Source organism: Mus pahari, chromosome 5, assembly GCF_900095145.1.
Source record: "Mus pahari chromosome 5, PAHARI_EIJ_v1.1, whole genome shotgun sequence".
In the NCBI taxonomy this organism is placed as follows: Eukaryota; Metazoa; Chordata; class Mammalia; order Rodentia; family Muridae; genus Mus; species Mus pahari.
Genome location: NC_034594.1, coordinates 68,273,533 through 68,289,048, shown reverse-complemented (window position 1 = coordinate 68,289,048; position 15,516 = coordinate 68,273,533). Strand labels below are relative to the sequence as shown.

Genomic DNA, 15,516 nt, shown 5'->3' with positions numbered 1-15,516 from the left:
TCTATAAGAGAGCAGGCTGAGCAAGCCAGGGGAAGCAAGCCAGTAAAGAACATCCCTCCATGGCCTCTGCATCAGCTCTTGCTTTCTGACCTGCTTGAGTTCCAGTCCTGATTTCCTTTGGTGATGAACAGCAATGTGGAAGTGTAAGCTGAATAAACCCTTTCCTCCCCAACTTGCTTCTTGGTCATGATGTTTGTGTAGGAACAGAAACCCTGACTAAGACAGACTCTAACCCTCTGAAACCATAAACCCAAATAAAGTCTTCTGTAAGATGGTGTCACCTCACAGCAATAGAAAACAAGACATCCCCCCCCTCCTTCCTGCCTTTCTTCTTCTTTTTTCTATTTGTAAATCCGTCTACCCAGCCAGCCAGCCTGTTCACCACCATATACTGGCTCATCTTTCTTTCTTATCCTTCTGTCTACCACTGACCCATCGATCCATCCAGGAACCCCGCATAACAGCTCCGTCACTTTCACAGCAGTGTACTGTTCCAAGGTGAGCCAGGACTTGGTGTCTCAGGCTGTGTCCTAGGCGACAGTGGCCTTGGTCACTTTACAAACCTTTCCATTCCTCATCCTGCCAGTCACTCTGCTCGAGGGACAAAAGGACCTGCTTCCCTATCCTGGGGTGGGTGGGTGGGGGACATTGCAGGGTGGCAGAGTGGGAGGGGTCTATGTCAGCAGAAGTAAGCATTCAGGCTTTAGAGATATCAGCTGACTTTCTGGGGTGGCATCAAAAGCTAAGCCACGCCCCGACCCCAACCCTAGCCTCCAGGATCCCTTCAGATATGGCTTCTGACTTCTCTCTACACCGAGGATATTGGTGGTTCCAGTCTCCCTAGCCACCTGTCTGGCCAATCATGTTACACAAGTCTAAGTGGTTTTCCCCGTTCTGCCTCAGAACAGGAGGAGTGTTCTCACTTCACTTGATTGGGAGAAAATAACAACAACAAACAAACAAAAATGGAAGACAGCTGAGGCCCCACAGTTGACAGAAGCAAACCCTGCCAGGCTGCCAGGAAACCCTGCAGGCAAACACAGAGCCTTGCTAAGGAGTGGATGGACGGCCGGGTACCTAGCAACAGGTGAGAATCATTTTCTTTCTCACATCAAGGCTGCTCCCCACAAAGAGCCTGTGGAAGGCCCCAGAGACAAGCCTCATTCTGAAGGTCTGTAGTGACACTGTGTCCAGGTTGAGCTGGCTCTCAAAATAAGTCACTTTGCTATTTAGGTTGGTTTTTCCCGTGTCTTTTAAGAAGGTCCCCCCAGGAGGCCAGCAGGATGGCTCAGCTGCTGAAAGCACACAGTGTTCATGCAGAGGCTCTGAGACTTCCCAACACCTACACTGGGGCGTGGTGGTGTGGTGGCCTTGGTGGTGTTCACAAGTAACTGTAGTTCCAGGCTGCCTAATGTTCTTCTCTAACATCCACGAACCTGAACTCTTAGGTACAGCTCCTCCGCCCCCACAATGATTAATTTAAAAAGAGTATGCAAGAAGAAAGCGTCCCCTCCTTCCTTATACTGAGGCCAGCAAGGGAGAAGGGAGCCTTCGGGTCACCAGCCTCAGCGGGCTTGCTGAGACTCCCTGCAAGGAAATGCCTCAAAGTTGTTTTTGTTGCCCCACAGCGCCACCTCCTGGTAGCAATGACAGCAGTTTTGCAATTGGAAGGTTACTTCAGTCAGGAAGCTTTAATTCTCTTAGTTCTCAATATGGCCAAACTTCTGAAACTCTGTGAACTTCTAAGTGACAGACAACTCCCTGGCAATCAACTTAGTGTACACACACACACACACACACACACACACACGACTTTAAATACTGGGGGATGTTTATGGCAAGCTGGAAACCCCAGGGATCTGGAACACCATAAAGGGCACCAGAGAACTGCGCCTGCGCCTCCCACAGGCGCCAACTAACCCCATTCTAAGGGTTCTTCAACTTAAAGCGCGTCTGGAATATCCCCAGACCAGCCCTCCCCTTACCTCCACCCTGCAGCCGCCCGCAGAGAGACCGGATCACTTTGGCACTCCCGAAGCGCTTGAAGCGAGCTCTCACATGCTGATAGTACCACTCCAGGGAGCCGATCTTCACGACTCTGCCGAGAGATGGGTGCAGCCTGAGGCAGTGCCTTCCCGTTTCCCCCCAGCCAGACCCGCTAAAGTGACACACCAGGCTAAGACACCATTAGGGGCAGGCTCTGTCTCCTGGCTCCTCACCTGGCCAAGTGGCAGGGGTCGCAGAGCCAGCCCTGCTCTTCTGGGTGGGCGTGGCTGCAGCTTTTGCAGACAAAGAGGCTGCATTCTAGGCACTGCCTTCTGCTGTTCAGGAGCACCCGGTAGGGCTGCAGGCAGCGGGCACAGTGGGTCTCATTCAGATGGGCTGTGTCCGACAGCAGCTCTCTCTTGGAACTCTCCTTTTGTATTTTGCCCTTCAGCCCCCTTGGAGAAAATGGGATAAGAAATACATCAGTCAGCTTGTTTCTACAACCGACCAGTGAATGCACGCAGTGTGAATGGACACAGACAGAGGGTCGTTTCCATAGGCAGAGGACAGTGGCTGAAGCTGAGCGGAAAGTGCCCACGGGCTCATGGCAGAGAGCCATCTTGCCCTCTTCCTGGAGGGGACAAAATAGGTTGGGCTTAAATCATCCGCAATTTGGGTAGGCTAGAGACGAAACCTATGATTTTTCACTGAAATGGCACAGCCCTTAAGCATTTCTGTGGCATTTACGATTGAACCCTGTGCCCTCTCTTGTGGGTAACAGAATCCCGAGGGCAAGGCCAGGTGATATTTCCTCAACATGTGGTTTAAGGTGTCTTCCAGCAAGCACCAAGCGGAGGAGGCCCAGGACTCTTCCTGCAGAGCCAGGACTGAGAGCTTGGCTTGGAGAGGCTCCAGACAGGAATCACCCTGTACCCAGAAGTTCCAGGAGAAACCTGTTCTCCTGGACAATCCGGTTTGAAGTAACCCCGCTTCCGGGCGAGCCTGCCAAGTGGAACCAGCTGCAACGATGGAAAATGTCCCCCAGAACCTAATGAATGTACCCTTTCCGTTCCGAGTTTCATGGAATATCTGCCAAACACAATATTTTTGGTTTTACATGGGTTAATTAATGGTAATCTGTCCTTAGTGAGGAAAATTGGCAAGACACTGGGTCCACTGTCTCCTGAGGACTTGCAAGGTTTTAATTTCCATGGGGTGCAGGGAGGTGACATCTGGTGTGAAGTGGCAATGGCCCAGTTCGATGGCCAACAAGAAAAAGAAGGGTGTGGATAGGAGAGAGACACACACATAGGGAGACAGAGTGGCAGAGAGACACAGAGAGACATACACACAGAGGGACAGAGACACAGACACAGAATAGCCATAATTTTAAATGTTACATTGTTTTTTAATACATTTTTTTGAACTAGAATACAATGTATTGGGCTTCATCATGGTTTCTTCACACGATGCTCTGTTCTCAACTGTGTCTTCCCGTCCTCCCTCGAAGCTGCTTCCTTCCCCTTTCCTGGTTAGTCCCTACATACACTTTCCTTCTCATGGAATCCATCACCCTTTCTACTTGCCACTTCCCTTAAGAGCGCTTCCTCCAGCCAGGCAGGCATAGTGGCACACACTTTTAATCCCAGCCCTTGGGAGGCAGAGGCAGGCAGCGCTCTAAGTTTGAGGCCAGCCTGGTCTACAGAGCAAGGTCCAATACAGTCATAACTACACAGAGAAATCTGGTCTCAAAACAAAACAAAACAAAACAAAAATAAATCAACCAACCAAAGAAAAACACAAAACAAAACAACCCCCCCACACAAACCAACACAACAAGAAACCAAACCCCTTCCCCAAACCCCAAACAAATAAACAAAAGTTCTATCTCTTCCTCCTCCCTCATGATCCCCTTTCTAGTTTTGTGACCTAGAAACATACAAACATAAACACACATAGATGCATAAAAATGTAGCCACTATCTTTCCCAGCGGCCTGATCTCACTTAACAAAGATTTGTGGTTGCACCCATTTTTCTGCAAACAACATGATTTCAGTTTTCTTCATGGCTGCATCAAGTTCCATTGTGTAGATAACCACATGTTCTTTATTGACTCATCTGTGGATGCTCATCTAGACTGGCTCCATTTTCTGCGTGTTTCAAACACTGCAGCGGTCACACGGGTGTAGAAGTGTTTCTGTGGGGCTGAGTGAGAATCCTTTGGATGTGTGCCCAGGCCGGTCTGGCATAGCTAGCTGAGATCTTTTTAAAGGAACCTCCATGTTGGCTTCCACAGTGGCTGCAGTCTATGCTTACACCAGTAGCAGACAAGGGAGCCTCTTCTCCACAGCCTTGCCAGAGCTTGCTGCCAGTTGTTTTCTCAGTGGTAGCCATTCTGACTGGGATGAGATGGGATCTCAACGCAGTTTTTGTTTGCATTTCCCTGATGCCCAAAGACGCTGGTCAACCTTTTGAAGGATCTACTGTGCTTACAGTTCTTTTGAGAGCTCTATGAAAAGCATTAGCCCACTTAGTGATCGCTGATTTGGATTTTGGTATTTAATTTTTATAGTTCTTGTGATGTATTTTTATAACTATTCTATTCTATTCTATTCTATTCTATTCTATTCTATTCTATTCTATTCTATTCTATTCTATTCTATTCTATTTCATTTTTAGCTGTGCTGTTAATCTTTTTCTGTCCCTAATCTATGGGCTCGATTGTGTCTGAGGTAGGGATGTATAAGAAAAGGCACCGTGTCTACAAACTTGGCTCCACCCACCATTTCAGACGTCGGCACACATCATCACTGAACAGAAGTGACTAGCTACTTGTGCTGGCTAGTTTTTATGTCACCTTGACACATGCTAGAGTTATCTGAAGAAAGGGAACCTCAATTGCCTTCATAAGATCCAGCTGTGGGGCACTTTCTTAATTAGTGATTGACTAGGGAGGGCCCAGCCCATTGTGGGTGGAGCCATCCCTGGGATGGTGGTCCTGAGTTCTATAAGAAAGCAGACTGATCAGGGTATGGGGAGAAGCCAGTAAGCAGCATCTCTTTCTCTCCATGGTTTCTGCATCAGTTCCTGCCTCCAAGTTCCTGCCCTGTTTGAGTTCTTGTCCTGACTTTCTTCAGTGATGCAGAAGTGTAGGCCAAATTAATCTGCCCCCCCATTACTTTTGTCATGGTGTTGCATCAAAAAATAGAAACCTTAAGACAAGTTGTTACCAGGAGTGGGGTACTGCATTGCTGTGATAGACCTGGCCATGTTTTGGGGGAAGTCTGGGGAAGAGCTTTGGAACTAAAAGCCACTGAGTGTTGAAAACTCATCGAGCTGTTCTGTAGGAGCTTGGAAGTATGAATGTTGCATGGAAATGCAGAAAATTGAGGCCCGGGCTAATGTCGAAGGAAATGCAGAAGATGGTGGCCTGCCTTGTGAAATTTCACGGGGACATTTAAAGACTATTGGGGGCCATTTCTTCTTTTGAATTAAGATTATATGGTTCCGGTTAGCTGGGGCTGAAGAATGAACTGTGATTAACAAGCTAGCAGAACTACTGATGTGAAACCTTTGCTTCACTGGGATACTTGATGCTGGTTATCTGGAACGGATAAATTAGCAGTGATTAAGAGGAGCCCAGCATTGTTGAGGTGAAATCTGCTGGGGGGAGTGTTCCCAGAGAGTCAGCACACAAAAGCTGTGCAGCAGAGGCAGCCAAGGCTTTGCCTTGCACAGGCAGCTGAACTCCATGACTGAAGAGGGAATCCAAGGCTAGACCAGATGATGGTAATGAGTCACTCAAAGGAATTGTGACCCCCAGAGCCTGCTGTAGGAGGCAGCAGAAAGGAAAGAGTAAGGGATGGAGGCAGAGACTTGAAGGTAGGAGGTAAGGGATGTGAGGAAACGGGTGTAGCAGCCTTCCTGAAGACTCTGGGAAAGGAATGGTCAAGATGGAAAGGAATCTGCTGGGGAGGGTGTGTGTGACTCAGGAGACAGAGGCAAAGCAGAATCCCACTGGCATCTCTCACCGATGCTCAGATGACTTCTGTTAGCCATTCCTCTTTGCTGCCCTGGCTCTCATTGTCTGCAGGGATGATGGACCAGACTTCCCTTTTCTTAGTTTTCTCCTGATTTTTAATTTTATTTCAGGAATATGTCTGTTCTTTTTATCTCAGTGATTGTCTGTGCACCATGTGCATATGTCTGGTACCCATGAAGGCCAGAAGAGGTCATTGGTGCCCCTGGAACTGGAGCTACAGATGGTTGTGAGCCACCATGTGGTTACTGGGAATTGAACTCAGAACCTCTGGAAGAGCAATCAGTGCTTTTAACTGCTGAGCCATCTCTCCAGCCCCCTTCTGCTGATTTTTAAATATGCCCGTTTGTCTGTCTGTGTCTCATGATGTCAGGTCTTTCATGGATTATCTCAGGAATTCCTGTGTATTTGCAGAGATCAAAACTGTACACTACCACCTATTTGCCTTTCTCGGAAGGTTAGCAGGTCTAATATTTGGTTAGTGGGCAGCACCATTGGACAGGATGTATCATTTATGTGTACTTCGGTTACTCCCTTCCCAAGGACACGAGTCACTGAGGCTGGCTGTTCTTTGCGGGTTTGGGGACCACCCAGTGATTCCTGTCAGAGCATCAACTGGGCGTTGGACCTGACACACGGAGCAAAGAGATGTTGAGAGGACTTCCAATATTTATGCACAAGACAAGGCAGCGTGCAGGCTCCCAGTCCTGCTGAGGTTCCCTTTGTACATAGAACCAGGCAACTCAGGTCCAGGATGGGGGTGTCCCAGGAGGGAGGAACTCACAAGTGGAGACTTAGCCGGCTGTCCTCACCAAGGTTTGCTTTGGCAGTGCTATGTTTGTGTAGTATAAAAATAATAACAAGTGATTATATTTTCTCTACTCAAAGCTTTTTAAAGACCCAGGTGACTCATGCAAATATGGAATGCACTGAAGATAAGAGACACACCTCTGGAATTCTCTCTCAGTTTAGGAAAGTGGAACAAGGGGACCTAAGGAAAATCAGAGGGGCGTGGCCCGGGAGACATCAGAGTGTGGAAGACCATGGAATTAAAGCAGCCAGCTCCTACAACATGCTTCAGAAGAAAGACAGAGGGAGAGCAGTATGTATCTCTCGGTATGCATCTGCGTGTTGTGTATGTGTTGTGTGTAGTGGGATGTGTGTATGTGGTGTGTGTGTGTGTGTGTGTGTGTGTGTGTGTGTGTGTAGCTTACAGACTAGATAGACAGGTGAGCTGGGCACCCTGTAATTCCATCACTGAGGAGTCTGAGGCAGGAGGACCCTGAGCTTCAGGCTGGCTTGAGCTATGGGGTGAGATCACCATCAGAAGTAAGAGAAGTGGAAGAGGAGCAGGAGGAGCAGGAGGAGCAGGAGAGGAAAAGGAGGAAGGGATGGGGAAGAAGGGAAGAAAGGAAGGAAGGAGGAGGAAAAAAAGGAGGAGGAAGAGGAAGATGAGGAAGAAGAGGAAGATGGAGAAAACAAATCACCCAATACAATGTCTGCCCTTATTTGAAGATAGGAACCTCACAACATTCTTTCCTCCCAGCCTTGAATTCTGGGGTTCAGTGAGCTGTGCCTCCCAATCTCAAGAGCTCCACATGTTAATCCCCAGAGCCCGTGTGTCTAACCCTTTCATTTTTCCGGCTTGCCCTTCGTTACTTTCCTTTGCTCGGAGTCTCTGCCTCACTCCTCGATACACTGATCCAACCCACAAAAGACACCGAGGGAAGAGAACAGGCACCAGGAAGGCTAATTGCCTTTCCTTGTGGGAGGAGACAGAAATGAGGCCGAGGGAGGTGTAAGCAACGAGGTAAACTGAGGTAGATCTTGGTTCAGGAGTTGGGGAGAGTGAGTTGCACTAGCTGTGCTCACCCAGGAAGAGGGGTGCTCCTCCAATCACTGAACAGGATGGAAGCCAACCTCTGCCTGAATGCCTGCAGAGCCAAACCTCATTCACCAATTAACACTGTCAGCTTTTCTCTCTTCAAGGTGTGTGTGTGTGTGTGTGTGTGTGTGTGTGTGTGTGTGTGTGTGTGACCCTCAGGACCATGTGGCTCATGAGACAACTTCCAGAAGTGGAGGTAAGTCCAAAGGTACTCTTCAGAGAACAGAAAACCTCATTCCATAACAAGGAAGCCAAAGCTTGAAAGGGAAGCCAGTTCACAGATCATGGCTTCCCATCCACTCTGGCCACACACCCACCCACCTATGACACCAGAGGTGACAGCTGCTTGGGACATCAGAGGGCCTGAACTCTATGGCTCAGCTAGACACTTACTGAAGTCTTTCTTCTTCTCGCTTCCTGAGGTCGAAGTCCCGCTGAACCACTGCCCACACGTGCTCAGCCTCCTCGTCTGTGAGTGTGGAAAGGTCCAGCTTTTTCCCCATCTCTGTACCTCATCCAGGCCACACCTAGAAAGTCACAGGGCCACAGATGATCAACTCCAGGAAGCCCCCAGGGCACCAAAGTAAGTCACAGAGTATGGGGCAGATCAGCAAAACTACTCACTGATATGCACTGGGCCAAATAGTTTTTTAAACCTACGAGTACCTGTCTGGGAGCTAGGGCCATTTAATAAATTTTGCACAGTTAAATGAATGGAAGTAGATTTGTTAGTTCTTGCCCCCAGGGTATGCATACAGCCATCCTCACTCTTCTACTGTAAAATGAGTGCCTCATTACATTTGCTTATAAAAGAGAAAATCGTGTCTAAACCCACTCCGGCTCAGAGAACAAGGGTATTTCAGAGACTGGCTCCGTATGTAGGCATAATGGCTACTCCCCTGTCATGAGACTGGATTTAGAGTTATCTAGATGATACACCTCTGGGTATATCTACAAGAGGTCTGGCTGGGGAGGAAAGACCCACCCTGAATGTGAGCAACAGCATCCCATGGGCTAGGATCCCTTGCTGAAGAAAAAGGACAGAAGAGAAAGAGCCAAGAACCAGCATTCATCTCCCTCCGCGTCATGACTGTGGAGTCGATGTGGCCATCTGCCTCATGCTCCTGCCACTGTACTTGTCACCCGTGTCTTCTGTGTGACAAAGAGTGATCTTTTACCTCCTTGGGTTGGCTTTGACAAGCATTTTGTCATAGCTACCAGGAAAGTAGCCAACACTGTAGGGGACAGAAAGGTTGGAGATGAACCCTCACTGTCTGAAAGGTTTATAGTCTTCCAGGGTTGGGGCTTCTTGCTTAGGGATGTCACATGTGAATGTCAAACTAGCATGATGCCAAATGTGCTTGCTCTGGGAATATTCATGCACAGCCCATGGTGACACTACAGGAAGAAGCACCTGCATGGGTAAGATGGTTAGGAGCTACACACTTTGCTCACTAGGAGAGGTCAGTTGAGGGACTGCCCAGTGGGAATTCCTGTGCCCAGTGAATGATAAGGTCACCCAACAATGTCAACAGCCAGTACTCTCAAGGGTTCTGCACGGTTCAGTTGCAATCAGAGCATCGAACCCCTGAGTATCCTGGTGTGCAGTGATTCTAGATGACCCAACAGCATGGATATCAACTGGCTTTTGATTGATGAGTTAATTGTATCAAGGCATAGTCTTGCTGAATAACTCCGACTGGAATGAAACTCTCAGTCCTCCTGCTTCAACCTCCTGAGTTTTGACATTATCGATTTGCACCTTCACATGGACTCAGACTTCATATTTCGAAGTCCTCCAAGCCCAACGTCCTTGTTCATGTCAATGTCAAAGAACACAGAAAGAAAAATTCAGGTATCAGAACGAAAGACGGCAGAACCTGATGACTTCATTTCTCCAAGCGTTGTCCGTACTTACAACCTCCTTTAGAAGCTGGTTAGGATAAAGATCCCGAGCTCTGCCCAACCCTGAAGACTTTGGCAAGTCCCTCAGGCAGGTTCTGTGCATGTTAGAGTGGACTAGTTCAGGGATCCCTATGAGTGGCAATACTGTGGGCCGGGAGGGGGGAGGGGATTAGGCACTAACACCTGTATGCTCTGTAGGGTGGGCAGTGGGTGTGAGGCAGGCCAATGAAAGTCAGGGTGTAGATGAGCAGAGGAAGATAGGCTCACTTATCGATATGACACTACATTTGGGTATAAAACTAGAGGCATCATTGACAATGCAGGACCTTCCCTCCTGCATCTTCACTGAGACCGTGGCACAGCACCACCTCCCAATGGAGGGCTTCTGACCACATAGTGAGCTCTATTCCTTAGCTGGTCGCTTCCTACATCCACCCTTCTTAAGTTTCTTCATCCTTCTCAGTGGTCAGTGAGGTTATGGATGTTAATGTTAAGCTCTCGGGGGGACAGCAACTGTTTGACCCTGGTATATAGATAGGCTCTTTCTATGCTCCTCACTGTTTACATCAGGTCATGCAGGGAGGATGATGGGTGACTCCTAGTCCAGCTGGCTCCAGAAACCATGTGTTCCTAGGAAGGACAGAGTTTAGATGCTAGAAAGACCCGCTTTGGGAGGCTGCGAGCTGACCAGCACTGAGACCCCAGCAAGTCTTCCCTGAGAATTTGACTTAATTTCTTGGGAACATGGAGAAGGAGATCAGTCAGGTGCTCTCATGAAGAGCATAGAAAGGACCTGTGTCCCAGGGTCACACAGGGTTGCTGTCCCCAGGGAGCTTAACAGTAACAGAACCTCACTGACCACTAAGAAGGATGAAGAAACTTCAGAAGGGTGGATGTAGGAAGCGACCAGCAAAGGAAGAGAGCCCACTGTGGAGTCAGAGAAGCCCTCCACTGGGAGGTGGTGACATGTTATCAGTGAAGATGCATGAGGGAAAGTCCTCCATTGTCAGTGAAGATACATTTCTGCAAACCTGGACGTCTCTAACTTGCTTTCAATTTCCGAGATTCACCCTCTACAGTCACCAGTTAGAAGCAGTTAGTATGAATGTTTGAGAAGAACTGGCTCTGTGTCAGAGAAGAACTTTAATTTGGCCACATGGAGGTTAATTGTGGCCCCTAGCCTCTGCACTCATTAGCCTGAGGCAGGAGGATCTCTGTTTGGAGTTTAGCCTGGGTTACATAGTGAGGTCATATCTCAAGAACAATTTCACAGTTAACAACAAGAAAGGCTATGATGATCAATCCTCATTATCAAACCTGACTGGATTCAGGATCACCTAGGTGACACGCCTCTGTGCAGCTCTGTGAGTGTGTTTTCAGAGAGGTTTAATGGAGAAAGGAAGACTCGCCCTGAGTGTGGGGACCACCATCCCATGGGTTAGGGTCAGTAAAGGAGAAACTGAGCTGAGAGCCAGCACTCATCCCTTCTTCTTGGTTGTGGGTACAGTGTGACCAGCTGCCTCAGGCTCCTGCTGCCACAGTCTGAGTCCAGAGTCACCACCCTGCCTTCCCCACTATGACTGCCTCCTAAAACTGTGGGCGAAAAGAAACCCCTCTTTCAGTGGCTTTTGTCAGGGATTTTCTTTTTCCACAGCACGGAGAAAAGTGAAATAATATCAAGTTAATAATGATAACTTAATAACATCCAGGCAGATGCTATTAAAGTGAATTTCCAGAGTCCACTGCTGCATCCAGGACAACCCCTAACATTGTGTGTCTTCAAATCGGTGAAAGATAACTTCTCGCTAATGTTTTGATCACCCCTTAATATTCCCAACCTCGAGCACAGTGGTGATTTTGAGGAATGCATTCAGAGGGTGCCTCGGGGTAGGCAAGAGAGGGTCACAGGAGCCGGCGCACTCTCTGGCCTCCCCCCTCAGGACACGTGGTGTCTGGCTTCTAAAGAACAGAACAAGAAGTTCTTATCTGATGGGTGACTGGGGCTCATTCATCCCTAACTCTTGTCATTTTAGAGCAAGTGCCTTGCAGGACTCAGAGTCACTCAGGCCCTATTCTTGGAGCAGACGAGCAGCGTGACTCTCAGCTGAGGGCTCTCACCCTCTCACCTCCTGAAGTAGAAATCAAAGTCCGTCCGTGGGCGCTTACATCCTGAGTGTGAAGGAAAAGCCAAAGGAGAAGCAGCCTCCTTTCTCATCCTCAGAGCTGGACTTGACAAATAAGTTTTTAAATTACTAGTTTTTGAGGTTCGTGTACAAACTAATGGGGTTCATCAAGGAATCCTTATGAATATTTGCCATTATACAGATGAAGAAATGGTTTGATGTCAGTATTTTAAGATGCACAGGCTAATAGTCGGTAGCATTTTGAGGAAATGTTGATGGCTTCACTGTCCAGCCCAGTCCAGCATAGGATTTGCTCAGTTGAAGTAGGTGAAAGGCTAGCCCCTTGGCCAGGCATGGTCTGCAGCCTCCAGCAAGTCAGTGCTCCCCGTCATCCCTGCCTTGCTTGCTCCTCACCAATGGGTCCGCTCTTGTGAATTTGTTCTTACAATAGTGAAGGGCAGGGGATGTGCCAGACACTGGAAGGCTTGGAGCTGCCCCATGTCTGACCAGGCAAGGGGGATGGGTACTTGTTAGGGCAGAGCAAAGCCTCCAGGCTCTGGCTGTTCCTTGTCTGTGTTGATAACCCAGTCACGAGCTTCCTGAGCCCCAAAGCACTCCGCAAGTTCTCTTTGCTCCACTGCTCAGCTTTAATCCTATTTCAAACCTCTGAGATGCCAGCTGTCCTCAGTTACTTAATGATTATAATGGGGAACAGGGAGGCATCAGACAGAGTGGCCAACAGGAAGGAGTGAGAAGAGCTAAGAGGGACCACTCAGACCTGACTGCAGAGTTTCAAGGGAATGCTGTCTTTATGTACTAAAGGTTTGAATTAACACTTGGGCCACACTAAAGAGAAACTTGTAGATAAAGCCCTGGTTTATCTCATTTTAGGGCCACCTGACCTGGGACCTAGTGCCTCTGTGATGGTGAGCAAATAAACTGGGGAACAACTCATTGATGCCAGCTGACTGGCAGGATTATCCCCTGACTGGGCTAGGCAGTCCTGCTGATAAAGGTGTAAACAGAGGTGTCAGCTATGACTCCTTTGGGGCTGACTCCAGAGCTTCTGGGTGTGGTCATGCATGTGGATAGGGTTTACAGCACAGGGGTACTGGGGCCTCCAGACTCCAGAAGCAGGATGAACACACTGCCACTCAGAAGAACTCCCTTCCCCCCACAGATGTGCCAGGTGCCACCATGAAGCTCTGGAAAGGCTCCTGCAAGCCAGGCTGCCTGGTATTGCTTCTAGCTTGATCTCTTTGTTCTCATTGGCTCTGGGGGAGCCTCACTTATCCATGGCCATTGGTTCTGATCTTCATGCAAGGCTTCTACACCAGACTGTGGCAAGAACTGAACCAGGTGTAGCTATAGAGCCTGCAGCTGGGCTTCCCAACCAATTCAGGAATAGGTAGCTTGGGTGCTTCGGATCCCTCCTGCTCTCAAGATCTCAGTGTCTACTGTGAGAGGTTGGGGCCCATGGGTGATCCTGCCACTGTCAGCTGGCATATGCTGATTTGCCCCTCAGTTTGTTTGCTCAGTCACTGATGTGCCAGGTTCTGGCACAGGTGGCACTGGAAGCAGATAAGTGGGTCTTTATCTACAAAGGTTTCTGGTCATCTCTAACCCAGTATGATGCTGGGATCCTAGACTTAAGAGGTGCCATGGTGGTAGGGTACAGGGTACATACATGTTAGGGATGCGTGTGTCTTCTTTCAGAAGTCACTTTTGAAAAGAACAAGACAGTGAGCCCTAAAAAGTGCTTTAACTGCATGGCCAGCACACATGGCCATCCTGTATCAATACTGAGGGTAGGGAATGGTATCATTAGCCTACAGGCTCTGGTGTCCTCTTTACCCCTCGCTGACCTCACCTCTCCTCCAGTGACCCCTCCTTGTTCTCCCCCCTCCTCCATTGCTCCCTCCCCAACCTCCCCCCTCCTCTAGGGCTCAGCAGCTTTTCAGAGTCACTAATGCATCAGGATGACCCATCAACTTCTCATGCTTGTGCCTGGACCAGGTTCTGAGTCCTGTGAGGCACCTGCTGTGGTACCCACTTTGGAGATGGGACACTGATGCTGGGTGAGTTAGAAGAGCACACCTCCCCACCTTGTCTGGTGATGCTCTGATTCTAAGAAGTGACACCTTGGAGACCTGGGCCCGGAGGGGTAATGCTCATGGCCAGGAAAGCTGTTGCTGTGCCTTACTAAGGCCTTATATGGTTGGGGGATGGGTGTGTGTTAAATGGCACACATCTGGGCCAGGGAGCCATCAGGCTCAGGGATGCACCAACCTCAATGCCTAACTATCCTTGGTCTTTAGCCCATCCCTTTTACGGGAGACTTATGGCCTGGGTCTCTAGGGGGGTCTTGTACCCTGGTTCACTCAAATCCCTCAGAAGGAAGCAAGAACAACCCTCGTGGCATAGAAACAGAACAGACAACGGCGCCAACCTGTTTCAGGTAAAAGCAAAGAGCTATGTTTTTAGTTCAGTAGGACATAGATAGGTGTGTGCTCTGAGAAATCCTCCTGCTTTTCTAAGACTCAGCTCTTTCCCAGGCTTGGATGCAGTGGGGTGACGCACAAGATGCCAACACCTTTCCTCTCACATCTTCATAATAATAAGGAGGGTCTAGGGGACCTATGGTCTGAGGACAATAACAACAAAACCACAAATGATTCCACTAAGTCTGGAGGAGGGCAGGTGCCTCCTTCATGCACCGATCTGCTTTCTTGCTCCCTGCAGACTAGCTGAGCAGCCAGGAGGAAGTTTCTGTACAAATAGCCTCTCACCCTGGGCTCCAGTCCAAGTCTCCCGAAGGCACCAGCTTTTAGCTCAAAGGAAGCTTTTAATTAAAACCAACTGTTTAGCCCCAAATGGGCTCCCCAAGGATTTAGCCCATTGTGTTTAAGGCATCCAGAAGAAGCCTGGAGTTCTGGAGGGTGTGCTGCACCCTCCCTGAGCCAGATTCCCTCTCCTGGGAGTTCTGCAAGCCCCAGGTCCTTGGTGCACTCACCAGCCCCTCTCCTGGGAATGCCCCAGCCTGTAGCTCTGGCTCCGTGGGTCCTGGCCTCTGCTCCTTTCTCCTAGGTCCTGAGAGAGAAACTCCAGGCACGGAGGTCAGTGTCAGGGTGCACTGAACTAGACAGAGCTGAGTGCAGGGATCCAGGCAGCTGTGACGCCAGTCCTGCCCAGCTTGCTGCTCAGATCACGTGGGCTACTCCTGACCCGCCCAGCTCCGGGATCGATGTGCACCCCAGGGTGCTTGGACAGGCCAAGAGCCAAGCGGACACCAGTGGCCCTCCTGAGAGGCGCTGAAGTGGGTGTGGAGGACAGAGCCGCCTTGTCGCCAATCCGGTTGAGAGCAGAACACGTTGGAGTTGCGCGCTCAGTTCCACCGCTGGGTTCTGGTCCCCCATAGGAGGGACCTGCTGGCAAACCACATCCTCGCCTCCTCGAATACCCATTTTAACTCTAATCCATGTTAGCTTCACAGACAGGGAAACTGGGGATCAGAAAAGCGCCCTACCCAAACTCACCCACTTCTTAGTGAGATTGTGAGCCCAGGGTTTCCAGCTGA

At 49.3% G+C, this 15,516-nt stretch overlaps 1 protein-coding gene across 2 annotated transcripts in view; it reads right to left on the bottom strand.

Moving 5' to 3' along the window:
• Mlph (melanophilin) overlaps positions 1 to 15,074 on the bottom strand; it is a 36,338-nt gene extending 21,264 nt beyond the window's left edge. For both annotated transcript variants that reach the window (XM_029538900.1, XM_029538901.1), the window contains exons 1-4: positions 14,953 to 15,074; positions 8,305 to 8,438; positions 2,220 to 2,441; positions 1,986 to 2,098 (exon numbers count right to left, since the gene is read on the bottom strand). In XM_029538900.1, the coding sequence (XP_029394760.1) occupies positions 1,986 to 2,098; positions 2,220 to 2,441; positions 8,305 to 8,414 (445 nt within the window). In that variant the 5' untranslated portion in view covers positions 8,415 to 8,438; positions 14,953 to 15,074. The remainder of the gene's footprint in view (positions 1 to 1,985; positions 2,099 to 2,219; positions 2,442 to 8,304; positions 8,439 to 14,952) is intronic.
• Positions 15,075 to 15,516: the final 442 nt, after the last annotated feature.